The sequence below is a fragment of the Schistocerca americana genome, chromosome X, assembly GCF_021461395.2.
Source record: "Schistocerca americana isolate TAMUIC-IGC-003095 chromosome X, iqSchAmer2.1, whole genome shotgun sequence".
NCBI classification, from domain to species: Eukaryota; Metazoa; Arthropoda; class Insecta; order Orthoptera; family Acrididae; genus Schistocerca; species Schistocerca americana.
The window spans coordinates 166,688,452-166,703,245 of NC_060130.1; the positions used below are offsets into that span (position 1 = coordinate 166,688,452).

Here is a 14,794-nt window from a genome sequence, read left to right on the forward strand (position 1 = left end):
ATATATATTTGCTGGAATTCAATTCTCCCTTTTAGTATCCATGCTTGAGTCACCAGCACTTTTAACCATTATTTTGAATTAGAAATTCATGTGAGGACAGGATTTGATCATTTGTGCAAGTAACCAACTGTTTCTGGATCACTTCAGAAATACTTCTCACCTACAGGCATATCCCATAACATATGTGCATTGCACACAAAAGACAAACATAATGGGAATAATAAATGAATGAATACTTACATCTTCTCCAAGCTCAGATACATCACTTGCAGTTGTATCCTGTGCGCTAACAGTGCTTGCATCAGAAAAAGAACGCTGATGATTACTTTTAGAAGACCCACTCCATTGCAGACGAGACAGTTCGTTCTCCAGGCTTTCATTCCGTTGTTCCAGTAGGTTGTACTCTGCCAGTAGCTTTTGATAAGCATCTCTATCCTGATCATGCTCACGGATCAGCATCAGCTTTTCTTGCTCAACACGTGCCCGTAGATTCTCTATTAAAATTGAAGCGAACTATCATGTAATATTAAAATATTTAGCATTTGGGTTAGTAAGTTAAGTAGAAAATCAACTACAATATATCCATGAGAAACTGTTTGTATTTTACCATGCATAAAATACTAGTTTTAATAAAATATAGGTAGCATGGAAAGGAAGCATTGTTTGGAATAGAAATATGATTGACAATGAAGTCAAGTACATAGCTCTGCAGTGACCTGGACTAATACATACAAACATCAATCACTCCAATAAATTTAAGCTAAACTATGAGCATGTAATAAATGCATAATTTGAAGGTTTATTTTGTATAGATGAAAGTGCCACTCTTATATGCAAAGGAATTTTTAAAATGGAATGCATGTACATTCTTATCAACTTTGAATCTTGCAAATTCAGTGATGAAAAACATTATGCCAGAGTGAAGTTCTGTAGTAAGTTGTGTCCAGCATCACTCTTTCAGGACTGTTGGTTCAAGATTCAACAATTTGTGACAACAGAAGAGATGAAAGAATCTCTCACTGTCATGCTCCATGACTGTTTTAAGTGAGGTAGTTTGATCACTAGTATTTCTGTGCAATTTTTTACATTTGAGTGTCAGAGTGAATTGTTGCAATAATGATTATATTTAGCATCTGTGAGCTTTTCTTCTGTAGTAACAATGATCTTACAATAATGCAATGAATTCACGTGAATTAATCCTCGTCAATATGAAAGTTGGTCTGAGAATACAGTGACATTCACTACCAAACAGAACTCTAAACACGCAGAGAAAATGACTGAAGGAAACATATCAATATATCCAGTATTATTTAAAGCTAGGAACCCATATTCAGGTAATGAGTGTTGGAAATCCCATATGCTCTACTACATAACATTCCAGTGACTTGTGTCCTTTTTGAGTTGTTAGAGACAAGCATGGAACAAATGGAAGGGAGAAGGTAACTGAATGTCCACGTGTAGTCTACTTCCTGTAAGCAGCAACAAAGAACTCCATGCATAAAGTCCCCACTGAGAAAAATAACCATCATCAATAATATTTTGCGGCCACTCTCCATGAAATAACGGAAAAATAAATTTTAACCCAAAGGGTATTTGTGCATAGTCCTATAAATTGTATGTCATTCCTGGTCAAATTTATGTGAATGTGTTTGAACACATTATTTTGTTTGTTCAAATACATCATTCTGCAGTATACAAAATAACAATGTAAATAACCTAACTGTTCGCTGAGGTTATACAAGTAGTGTGAGGATGAATCACTGAATTAACATTTCTCCAAAATTATCTTACCAGCACTACTGTGTAAGATGATGAAACTATTTTCAATTGTTATTAGTAGAGAGAGAGATTGATCTGGAAATATTTTAGCCATTTAAGAAAACTTAATTTTTAAGGAGTTTATGACTACGATGATACCAGTATACCAGCCAAAACATTGACTGGCACTGGCAATGTAAAAACTTCCTTTTCACTATACCATCACAGGGTCTATTACCAAACACAACAGCATATTTTTAAAACATTATTAATAAAGTTCACAGGACGCTTAAGCCATGTATGCATAATTATGACCATAGAAACCTACGTTGTCTCCTAACACACACACACACACACACACACACACACACACACAGTATTACTTCATCAAGAACACACAGAAGCAAGTAACAGCATGTCACATTTTCATAATAATAAAAGTGGCAACTAACACTCAACATGATGCAATGGAACAGTTAACTTCTGACACAGCACTATATTGAGTATTTGTTACTCCTTTTATCACATTACACACAATCAAACTTGCTGTTTATTGCAAGTGATTAGCAGTGATTGGACTGAAGTAACTCTTTCCTTCCATTAAAGTGGAAAATGATTCGCTTTGCATTTCAAGCCATCATGTCTGAAGAAATATTTACTTTTGCATTCATACACTAACTATTCTTGTAAATTAACACAGTAGCACACTTCAGAACACAGCACTTCGTATGTCATAATAAGCATACTTAAGAAATGGAGCACGACTTTCTACAGTACACATGCAAACTAAATTAGCTGCTGATTAGCGATGTCCATTGGAGAGGGGTTCTCCAGAGGGGGGACAGGAGGCAGCATGGACAGAGAGACAGAGAAAAAAAAAAAGAGAGAGGGAGGAGGCAGTGTGGAGCAAATGTAGGAGGGTGATAAACAATAGTAAAGAGGTACTGAGTGTTGTTGATCACAAGTAAGTTATCTACTCTGTAAGCTGTATGTCACTATTATAAATCTACAAAATTTACTTCATTCATATTATTTTGAATTTCAATCAATTAAAAGCCAAGAAAATAAAATACATAACACTTTGCTATCTATGAATGATGTAACTTTTTAATGGGTACTGGTTTACCTTCTGCACCAATTTGATTAGATTTTATCCTCTCATTTAACTCATCAAGCTCAGATTTTAATCTAAGGTTTTCTTTGTTAATTCTTTCAACTTCCTCTGCTCTTTCTTTTTCAGACCGTTCCTTTTCATTAATTAAATCCATTTTTTCATCTCTCTCATTTTCAAGTGACTTTTTCAGAGTTTCCAAGTCTTCATCCTTTTTGGTCAACAAAGCAACCATCTGTTTTTTCTCTGTCTCCACAACTCTCAAAGCATCAAATTTTGGTTTCAGCTCGAGCAATTCTGTCTGAGCCAGCTTCAAAGCATTGTTTTCTTTAACCTGCAAACAAATTATTAATAAATAATTTTCAGTAATAAATTGTTTTGTCTGAATTATTGACTAATACCACCTAACATCCGGAAACATACATATCATCATGAAAGTGAAATGAAATCCTATCTTAAAATGATATTTTACAACAATTAACAATAAATGGAACTGAAATTATTATCTATAAATAGTCATACAAACTGCAAAACCAGTTAAAGATGCGTTAAACAGAAGGGCTACTTCTTATTACAAGGAAAAATGCATTGTTAGGAATATACTTTGAGGTTCCAATGAAAATTAGAATTGTAAACAGGAAGAAAAAATCCTCTGGCTTCAATGCAAGAAACTCATCTCTATGAGATAATAATGAGGACATCATTTTTACAAATTATCCCAACAATAGCTTAAGAAGTGTAACTTATCTCACATTCATTTGTCTGCAAAACTCTTCTCTGTACCTCCATTACAACCCTCACTGCACTTACTAAGAGCAAATGATGGTAATATAAATGGGTACAGCACATAAAATGCATAAATAAGAGTAGAACAGAACTAACAGCAAACAAAATGCTAAAAATAATGCTTTAGAAAAGTTGAACAACGTTCATACACAAGAAGAAACAAGTGAAGTTAACACAAGTTACAAATATATGCATGTGGGAACCAAAACCATTAACACTGAAATAATAATTTTGAAAAAGTTTTCAGAGCATAAGTTACAAAAAAGAAACACACATAAGTGAAGATGATTAATTGTGTGTAATTCACTAAGTTACATACAAATTTCTTAAGTTCATTACACACATGAGAACACAACCCTAGAACATAAGTACCTGCATTATGCTTACAGCCATCCATTGATTATGAATAAAATGTTAAAAACCAAGGAAGATGGTTCCAAGGAACGCATATTACAGTGAATATAAGCACTATCTGAGTAAATCAAGTGACATTTTGTTGCAAAATCATTCTTGCCTAAGACAACATTCAACTTCGTTGCTTCTACCAAGCACAGAACATTTGGCTCCAGATTCTTCAATACTTCACACAGTTCTCAGTGCGTGAACACCAACACTGAAAGAATGCCTTACAAAATTTAGAGGAGGGACAATATTACACTAAGTAAATCAGATGATCAAAAAAGATCAACAGCTAGCCAAAATTTATTAATGATTAATTAAGAAACTACACTGATAATACTTTCACAACCGTGGTATCAACCACAGCTATAAAACGTATTTTAGTATCACTAGCTGAAACACTAAACTTTAATATTATACTTTACTTTCAAAAAATATTACTTATTTGTTAGTGGGCTCATGATGAGAATGGCTTTGTGGCACAGGGGTATATCTCAAATCAGAAATTCAGAGGTATTTTATTCAATCCTCAGAATATTTTCTAACTTTTTTCTGTCACTTTTCACTTCTCCCCTTTGCAGTAATGATTTGAGTTGTATTGCCCTATGTAAAAAGTGTCCAGATGTACTACAGTTCAGAGTTCACAATACACCTTATATCTCCCCGTAACTTTGAGGGAAAGTAAACTGAAAGGTCAGAAGAAGGCAAGGACATCCTATCAATATGATCATGCTTAGTAATGCACTTCAAGTTGGAGACTGTTTCACCACAGACTCATGATACAAGAAGTAATATTAAAAATTATAATTATTAGCTAACTAAATATTCTGATAAGAAATGAAACTATGAATTTGCAAATTACTATACCAGTTCTCCAATTTTTTGTTGAAGAGAAATGATTTTGTTCTCCAGTCCTTTATTCAACTTCTTCACGTGCTCAACAGAACGTGCTTCCTGCCGAAGTTTACGGAACTTGCGCCGGGCCAGGAAGCGACGTATAGCTGACTGTACCAAAATCACTTGTGTTCGTTTACGTGCATACCACTTGCGTGCAAGCCAGCCACGGACGTACCGTTGTATTATGATTGCCTATGAAAAAAAAAAAAAAGAAAATCAATCAATTCAAAATGAAGTACCCGCTGACACACACACACACACACACACACACACACACACACACACACACAGTCTGTCAAAATATTCACTGTTATCACTACTGTCCAAATATCAGTTTAGCCAGAACATAAAGCTTCCTATGCTTAGAGTGTCAACAATTTCCACTTTACAATTCCACTGCATGGTATCACCATCTCCCTGCACAATGATGTGTTAACAGTTTTACAAAAAATTGTGGTGTAATCAACTTTTTCCCATTAATTTAAATCACTCACTTTATACCTATGTTAACAAATAGTTAATCAGATGACATTCAAACTGTGAGTACATTATTTGCTTCGGGGTGGGATGCCTGTATTATATCTTACATTAAGTCACCTTCAGTTGCATCACTGAATCATTGATACAAAAATAAGTTTCCAATTTTCAGTTAACATGTCTACAGCATATCATTTCACAGATCTGTTCCCTTGTGTCTAATGATATTAGTTCTCTTTATTACATATGGGTAGCAAAATAAGCAATAGTTCCTATTCATGGCTTTGAAGTATAAAATATTTAATTTTTATAGTTTTAGCTGATTGTTAACTATAGTCAAGTATTTAATTATAAAATTAATAAATAGTCCAATAAAATGGCACAGCAAACACAATGAATACAAACCCCCACTTAACTTCTACAGTTTATAAAGCTTATATTGATTGTAATGTGTCAGTCATCTCAGTTTTGACCTCCCGAGACGTGTGAAAGCACAATCCTCTGACTCCAAAACTATTTGTGTAATTTATTTATCATTTCCACACTGGAACCCCTATTTATACTGTAAAATATCAGTGTCACATTTTTTAAGAAATGTCCTCTGCTCTTCATAAAGTTCATAAATTCAATGGTCTACGGGACAAACACACTATGATGCTTTAAGCCGCCTCCCCCCTCCACTTGTTTTTATGGTAATATAACCCGGCTTAATAGATGCATGTCATCTCCAATCCACATTTAAAATCAGCCATATAGCTTTATAACCACTAAATGCCTGCATATTTCTTACATCACATGGAGGATCCATGGTTTCAGGTAGTCTACAGAATATCAAAATCAAGTCCGACATGAAAATCTTGCGAAACAATTAATGCAATTTGTGGGGATGGCAAGAATTTTGTACACCCTGGTGATGAGCTCCTTTCTGACTGGGGTCCTAGCACAAGATCCACAAGATTTAATTTTCTGCCATATCCCACAGAAGCTAAGTATATCCTGGTTGTGCTGCTGAATACTTACCTGAAAACTACTGCATTAAAATCTCATGCTGATTTCATCAGCACTACTTAATAGTTCCCATAGACACAACTTGGCATTAACTACTGTCCATATTCATGAAATAGTCACAACTGACTATTATACTTTCAAGTGAGCATGATAATGCTGTCAATGTTGTGTCACTCTTACACTTATATGGTAAATTGATGAACTGTGGCTATCCAGAGAACAAAATTTCATTAATGTGGCCTCCTGAAGTCCTTATATTCACACTATCTTGTTGCAAGCAACACAGTCAGACTTCATGGATGCAAATGAACAACTGAGGTAGGTTTCTTCCACCAAATGGTGTACATCTAAGTGACTACTTCACTGTAACCATCCAGTATAGTACAGTTGGATATATAATGTTATCAGATAAACTTGACCAAAGGGGGTTACAGTTACAGCAAAATGAATGGTAAGAGAGAGTGTTTTAACACCAGCGAATCTCTCTTTTATGAGTGGTCAATAAATGAAATACAATGCAAATCCCAAAAATTATCGACAATCGATTGTTCATGCAGCATACAAACACTTGTTCACTTGTGATGTTTATAAAATTGGCCATCTCTGAGATTTTCACTTGGCATTATTCCACACAACATTGTCCACTGACCACCTGTTAACTTGTAATGATAGCTTTTTTCCAAAGGCTCAGCATTGCTCCTGATACCAGGAGAGGTGCCACAGCAGGGAAGACACCGGAAGACATTCCCAAGAAGTGTACACTCATGTTCCTAAATTAAGGATAATTGCAGAATGTGGTGCCACACAACATGACACTACACAAAACTGGTGCTAATAGCATTGGCACATAGGGAACACACATGACACAGATCTGTAAGTCCATGGTATTGGTGGTAAGTGGAGAAAACCGTCCCGAAACACATGTGAAACAGTCCTGAAACACACGTGCTACAAAACATCACTGTTTCCTGCGCATGTGCGCCGACATTAATATGGGATATGATCACCATTCACACGTACACAGGCCACACAAAGGGTTGGCATACTCTGGATCAGCTACTGCTGGGGTATAGCCTCCCATTCTTGCACCAATGTCTGTCTGAGCTCCGGAAGTGTCATAGGGGTTTGAAGACATGCAGCGATACGTCGACCGAGAGCATCCCAAACGTGCTCGATGGGTTTAGATCTGGAGAACAGGCAGGTCACTCCATTCGCCTGATATCTTTTGTTTCAAAGTACTCCTCCACGATGGTAGCTCAGTGGGGTCGTGCGTTATCATCCATCAGGAGGAAGGTGGAACCCACTGCACCCCTGAAAAGGTGGACGTACTGGTGCAAAATGATGCCCCAATACACCTGACCTGTTACAGTTCCTCTGTCAAAGACATGCAGGGGTGTACGTGCACCAACCACAATCCCACCCCACACCATCAAACAACGACCTCCATACAGGTCCCTTTCAAGGACATTAAGGGGTTGGTATCTGGCTCCTGATTCACCCCAGATGAAATCCCAGTGGCAACCACTGAACCAGTGTTCAGACTATACCTGGACTCGTCCATGAACATAACCTGGGACCACTGTTCCAATGACCATGTACTGTGTTCTTGACACCATGCTTTACCGGTTCTCCTGCGACCAGGGGTCAGTGGAATGCCCCTTACAGGTCTCTGGGCGAATAAACTATGTCAGTTCAGTCATCTGCAGACTGTGTGTCTGGAGACAACTGTTCCAGTGGCTGCAGCAAGGTCCCGAGCAAGGCTACCTGCAGTACTCTGTGTCCGTCTGCGGGCACTGATGGTGAGATATTGGTCTTCTTGTGGTGTTGTACACTGTGGACGTCCCGTACTGTAGCGCCCGGACACATTTCCTGTCTGCTGGAATCGTTGCCATAATCTTGAGATGACAGTTTGTGGCACACGGAGGGATTGTGCTACGACCTGCTGTGTTTGACCAGCCTCTAGACGCCCTAATATTCTACCCCTCATAACGTCATCAATGTGTGTTCTTTGAGCCATTTTCAATCCACAGTCACCATTAGCATGTCTGAAAACGTCTTCACACTTACTTCCTGCACCATACTCTGACATGCACCAACATACCTCTGCATATGTGGACTGCTGCCAGGGCCACTGTGCAACGACTGCAGGTAAAATGCACACATGGTCATACCCCGAAGTGATTTAAACCCGTAAACCACCCACCAGAGTGTTGTTTCACCATGTATCAGCATTATCCTTAATTTATGAGCATGAGTGTAGTTCAAATCATATAATGTCCATTCAGATTTTGGTTTATTGTGGTTTCACTATCTTTTAAGGCAAATTCCATCGTCTAGTAATGTAGTATATAGTCCCATTTGCACAGTAAAACTTATTTATTTAATTCAACAGCCAGTACTGTTATTTCTTTGCAGTGATGTTCAGCATCGGTTTTCGAATTTTGATCTGCAAAGAAGTTACTAGAGGGGCATCAAGACTGTGATTAAGGGATAACTTCAACACCAATAAAATTTTTAAAACAAATGTTTAGCATCTGAAACTGGTCATTGAACTAAATAACTTTTACTGTGTAATTGGCACTGTATATTATGTTACTGTTATCTGACCACTGCCAACTGCTCCACGACACCATAGCAGACATTACCAAAATTACAGGACAGTTTCTTTGCTAAGACCACCATCAAGTGTTTCCCCACTACTTTTTTACTTGAATTAAGGTTTCACCTGTAATGATTGCCATGGAAGAGAGACTAATTCAGTTTCTTTCTTGTCTCATTACTGATTGTATGATCACAACAAAATACTGTGATCTGCTTATGGATTGCATGTAACGTGTTGCAGAGAACAGATTTCCCTGAAGTTTCCTGCTGCTCACACAAGGATGCTTTGACAAAGTCCTAATAACAAGAACAATTACACAGCATTATTTTAGAAGTTAATGAGTTTTATGTTGTGATGGACCATTATCTTTGTATTAGTATGTGGAAGCCAGTAACAGTCAATTTTTACATAAGAGCCACCAGTTGCAGGCAGTATTTTACTTTTACTGATTTTAGGTTTCTATAAAATTACAAAACAAAGAAAGCATAAATAAAAAAAAACAAATATTGTTGTCCTGTGTTATCCACTACCAGCAGTAGCTTGATTGAAATATCCTGCTAAAGACATTGTATTATTTCACTTTTATATCAGACACAGCATAAAAAAAAAAACAACAGCATACGATTGATGGAATTCTTGGAAATTATTTCATGCATGTCGTTCACTTTATGTTTCTTTGAGAAACTTTTGAGATCTGAATATGTCAGTAATTAACATATGGACAATGAAATGACATTCAAAATCCAGATATTTTTGTTATGCAAAAGATGATACTCACAGCATGATTATACCTCATCTGCTGGTACCTGCGCCGAGCCAGTAAACCACGTGCTCTTGCTTGGAGACCCAACACACAAGCTTTCAATGACTTGTATTTTGTGCGAATAAGCCAACCTCTCGTATACCGCTGAATTGTTACTGCAGCCCTTGTTTGTCGCAAGAAATGTGCTTTCCTGTAATAAGCAATTGTTATGTTACATATTACAGCCATGCTAAAAAACCATTAGTAATGTGGATTATGGGGTGAAAAAGTGGGTGGGGAAACAACCTTCGAAAACTGCCTCTGCCCTGGTGTTTCAAGACTTCCAATCACCTTTCACTTGGTTCACCAGAGAGAGAGAGAGAGAGAGAGAGAGAGAGAGAGAGAGAGAGAGAGAGAGATATGGGAGGGGGAGCAAACCGCCACCACATTATTCATACCTCCTTGCAAGAACACCTCGCCCATAGCGCTGCAACAACAGGATAGACTTCTTCACTCTTAAGTATTTCTTCCGGCAGATGAATGCTCGCACTTGTTTTTGAATGATGATGCAACATTTCCTTAGCTTGTCTGCACGGAGTTTTTCCAAATATGCAACTTGTCCAGCTCTAAAAAAAATCTTTGTCTTTCCAAACTGGAATTTGTCTGTGTCCTGCAACATACATATAAAGCTAAATCTAAAAATTTTTTGTTGTTATGTGTCCATCATCTACAAATACAACAGAAATCTCCTAACTACATATATATCTGGTCTACATCTCTGCATGAAAAGGAAATGAACATCAGATTATTAACCACCAGCTATAAATCAACTAATAACTATCTATCTCTTATATTCCAGTAAAAAGCTTATTTTCTAAACTATCTTAATACTGCACTAAAATTGGAGAGGGGAGGGGAAGAGAGGCCACATAAAATAGTTACCTGACCCACAACCGTGATGTGTAATTAATGTGTACCACAACCAGCATTGTGTTTGCTGATAAAATAAGGCTGTTTAAAACATTTGCAGCTCATACCCATACTTCAAAGTTGTGAGAGTGAAGTAACACTTTCACAATTAGCACTGAAATCTTACCACATTCTCACTGATCAGATTGATTGAACATTAAGATGGATGAAATATATATCAGATTTTTAATGTCACGTAAGGGTGCCATTTCTTTGGAGAGGGAGAGGGGGGGAGAGAGGGAAAGAGAGAGGGAGAGAGGGAAAGAGAGAGGGAGAGAGGGAAAGAGAGAGGGAGAGAGAGAGGAGAGAGGGGGGGGGGGGTGCCAGAAGATCATCGAAAGACAGTATTCTCAAACTCTTCTGGTCATTGTCAATATTGTCGCATGCCTTTAGTGCTGAATAATGCACCAGATACTTTCCAGTGGTTATTAGATGGTGTACTGCAAGGATTAAAAGAGAAGCACGTATAGTCTATTTGGATGATATAACTGAGTTCTGCAAAGACTTCCAGGAACACATAGTGCATTTAAGTGAAGTTTTCAATTGTCTATGTGCAGCACAGTTAACTCTTAGCCTAGAAAAGTTCCATTTCATTTTAGAAGAAGTCCTTTAACTTGGGCCGTATTTTCGGCCAGAACAAGGTTCGCATTGATAAGTGGCTAGCTGACGCCATCAAAAATTTTCCAAAACCTGTTACAATACAGGAATCACAAAAATATTTAGGTCTCACAAATTTTTATTGAAAGTATATTCCAAAATTCACTAAATTTGCAAGACTCCCTCACACAGCTGTTAAGGATAGGAAAAAGTTTCACTGGTCACCAGATTGTGAAGCAGAAGTTCTGAAACTAAAAGATTCATCAATGTCTAGTCCAGTTCTTGTTTTCCACATTTCCATAAACTATTCATACTGCCCTATGATTCCAGAAATTTTGTGTTAGGTCACGTTTTAAGTTGGGAAACAGATGGACTGAAGCACCCATAGTATATGCGCTGAGACAGCTTAAAATGGCAGGAAGGAATTAGTCAGTAACTGAGAAAGAAATTCTGGCATCAATATTCAAACAATAATATTTTCGATGTTATTTATATGAATGTCATTTTAAAGTAGTAGCTGATTATACAGCATTCAAATGGTTAATAGGACTTAAAAGATCCAACTAGCCGATCAACCAGATGGCCTTTGCATCTCACCAAGTTTGATTTCAATGTAATATATTGTCCAGGAAGGTCACACGCAAATGCTGACGGTCTGAGTTGCGAAGTACACACTCGGGAATGCACTGGCATAGACAAGAATGACTGGAAGGAAGCACAAAGCAATGACCCACATTGGTTAGCAGTTCGCCAGGCAGACACAATTCAGCATGGAGAACAGAGTATTGTACAGGAATTTGAGATGCAGGCTGAGTGTCTTAGTGCCAGAGAGTTATGAAACCAAGTACAGAGGAAGGCCCAAAATTTGATTTTAACCAGACATGATAGTTGTAGGGCAATGAAATGCAAAGTTACAGAGAGAGAGAGAGAGAGAGAGAGAGAGAGAGAGAGAGAGAGAGAGAGAGGGGGGGGGGGGGGGAGGAGAGAGAGAGAGAGAGTGTGTGTGTGTGTGTGTGTGTGTGTGTGTGTGTGTGTGGTTGGGGGGGGGGGGGGGGGGGGATGGTTATATGTCAAGAGGTACAGCAAAATGTTGAAGGTGAGGTGTATCGATCTTTAGCGCCAATCTCCACCACCATCCTAACGCGTGATTACGAATGGACACTGCCAACTTGGCTTAAACCCACAAATGCAGATACACCCAGCTCCTCTACAAAGTGCCCCATACAAGATCCAACATTTGTAGGAAGGCGGACAATAGGCTTGCATGTTTCCAATGTGGATGTCCTGGACATGTTGTATGTTACTGCAGACAACAAAAACAGGTCTTTGAAAACTATGTTGCCAGATGTCAACCATCAGAAAATATATATTCAAGCCAATCAACTCTACCTGTGGGATGAAGCCCATAGCAGTACTCTGGATGAAGTTGCTTCCCAACCTGCCATAGCTGTTCCACATCATTTTACACAGGACTAGCCACTCACCTAGCTGCCAAACTCATGAAAATTAAGTAAGCCAACCATCAACAGAGATGAAGGTGCCACACATGAAAATCCTCCCTAGACAGTTACAAATCTATCAGGAAATCTCACTGCCATCACTGATGGCCAATCTGCCCAGGAGCTAATCAACTCAAGGGCTTTTTTCCTGTAATGTTGAATATTTATTGTCACCAGCTAGGAAAAACTATATTCCATGATACAAAAGCGACTGTGATGATGGTTGCAAATGCTGACTAACCTGTATTGCAAGAATAACTGTCAGTAATACAGCCCTACAAATTTGTCATTTTAGTAGAATTTAGTCATGATATTATTCGCAGAGGGGACTTCTGGCAAGTATCACAAGCAATCACATACATGGATGGCCTGAGGTCCAGATCAATTAAGCTATTCAAGCAGGCACACAAACATTGCCCTGACTGGTTGTTTGGCATTGAAGACTGTTACTCCAATGTCATCAGCAAGACAAGTTTTTGTCATCAATCGAAATCCTCAGATAAACTGTCAACTTTTGTCAATTGCAAAAAGTTGCTCAGGGGCTTCCAATCCAGTCCATGAAGGGTAGCATAGTGTCATTCATCAAAAACTGTGCTCTGCTGCCACTACAGGTAACGTAACGAAGGAAACAATTATCAAACTGCCAATATGATCTGGTCAACTGAGGAACATCAATTAGCAATAGCCACTCTGCGTCAATTTTCAGACGCTTTCAAAATCGAGAATGGAGAAAAAAAAACAGGTCAAGTAGCCCATGGTAACACACTATATCAGCACTGGGGGTCATCCACCAACTCTAAATTCTTACAAGGTGCTGCCAGCTGAACGACTGATAATCCAGGAAGAAGTGGACAAAGGCTGCAAGATGACATTATTAAACCTTCTGAGAGCCCTTAGTCCTCTTTTGTAGTCCTTGTGGAGATTTACCCACTATCATGCACTGATCACATCCTAGACCCCCTGAAAGGAGGAAAGTTCACGGTCCAGTTGCATTACTGTGACCAGCACCTATGTTCAATGTCAAAGTGCAATAACCCCTCATGGATGACAAGTGGCAGCACTAGCAATGGATGGTACATAAAGCACGTCAGGACGACATGGAAACAGTGTTGTAGTAGTAGTAGTAGTAGTAGTAGTAGTAGTAGTTGTTGTTGTTGTTGTTGTTGTAAAGTGGAAACGGGGCAATTTATCCGATGTCCAAAAGAGCATCATTATTGGCTCTTTGGCCAAGGGTGGAAGCATTTTTAGAACAGCTAAATTTGTGAACTGTCTGCATGCCACTGTGTTAAAGTATATAGTGCCTGGTGAAAGAGTGCTACTCAAAGCTGGTGCCAAGGCAACTATGATGCACTTATGGGACATACACAACAGGGGTGAACAATGGCTGCGGAGAAGTGTATGAAGGAATAGTCATGTAACTGTTGAGCAACTGACCACCCAGATGAACCCAGGGACTACCAACAAGTGTCCTCAATGATCGTTTAGTCAACATTGCTGTGAATGGACCTCCACAGTAGGCACCAGGTTCATGCACCCATGCTGACTGATGTTCATTGAGGATGAAGGCTGGAATCTGCATGCCAATAGTGCAACTGGACATCCACTAAGTGGCAATAGGTGGTTTTCCCAGAAGAATCATGTTTTATGCTGGGAACAATCATCAGAAGAGTCCAGCCAGAAGGGGAATCATGATGGTCTGGGGAATGTTTTCATGGCGTTTTCTGCATTATCTCATCATTCAGGAAGGCATAATGGATCAACAGAAACACACATTTATCCTTTGGGTCCATGACCATCCCCACATCCAGTTTGTTTTTCCTCGGCATTATGGCATCTAAAAGCAGGACAATGCAACGTGTCACATAGCGCACAAGTACAAGTGTACATGTGTGGTTCAACGAGCACCAGGATGAGTTTACCTTATGCTTCTAACCACCAAACTCCCTAGC

At 38.5% G+C, this 14,794-nt stretch overlaps 1 protein-coding gene across 1 annotated transcript in view; it reads right to left on the minus strand.

Moving 5' to 3' along the window:
- Window positions 1-14,794, minus strand: part of LOC124555114 (unconventional myosin-Va) — a 345,650-nt gene that overhangs the window by 37,469 nt on the left and 293,387 nt on the right. The window contains exons 15-19 of the mRNA XM_047128917.1: window positions 10,239-10,450; window positions 9,817-9,991; window positions 4,922-5,143; window positions 2,885-3,203; window positions 241-494 (exon numbers count right to left, since the gene is read on the minus strand). Of these exons, the coding sequence (XP_046984873.1) occupies window positions 241-494; window positions 2,885-3,203; window positions 4,922-5,143; window positions 9,817-9,991; window positions 10,239-10,450 (1,182 nt within the window). The remainder of the gene's footprint in view (window positions 1-240; window positions 495-2,884; window positions 3,204-4,921; window positions 5,144-9,816; window positions 9,992-10,238; window positions 10,451-14,794) is intronic.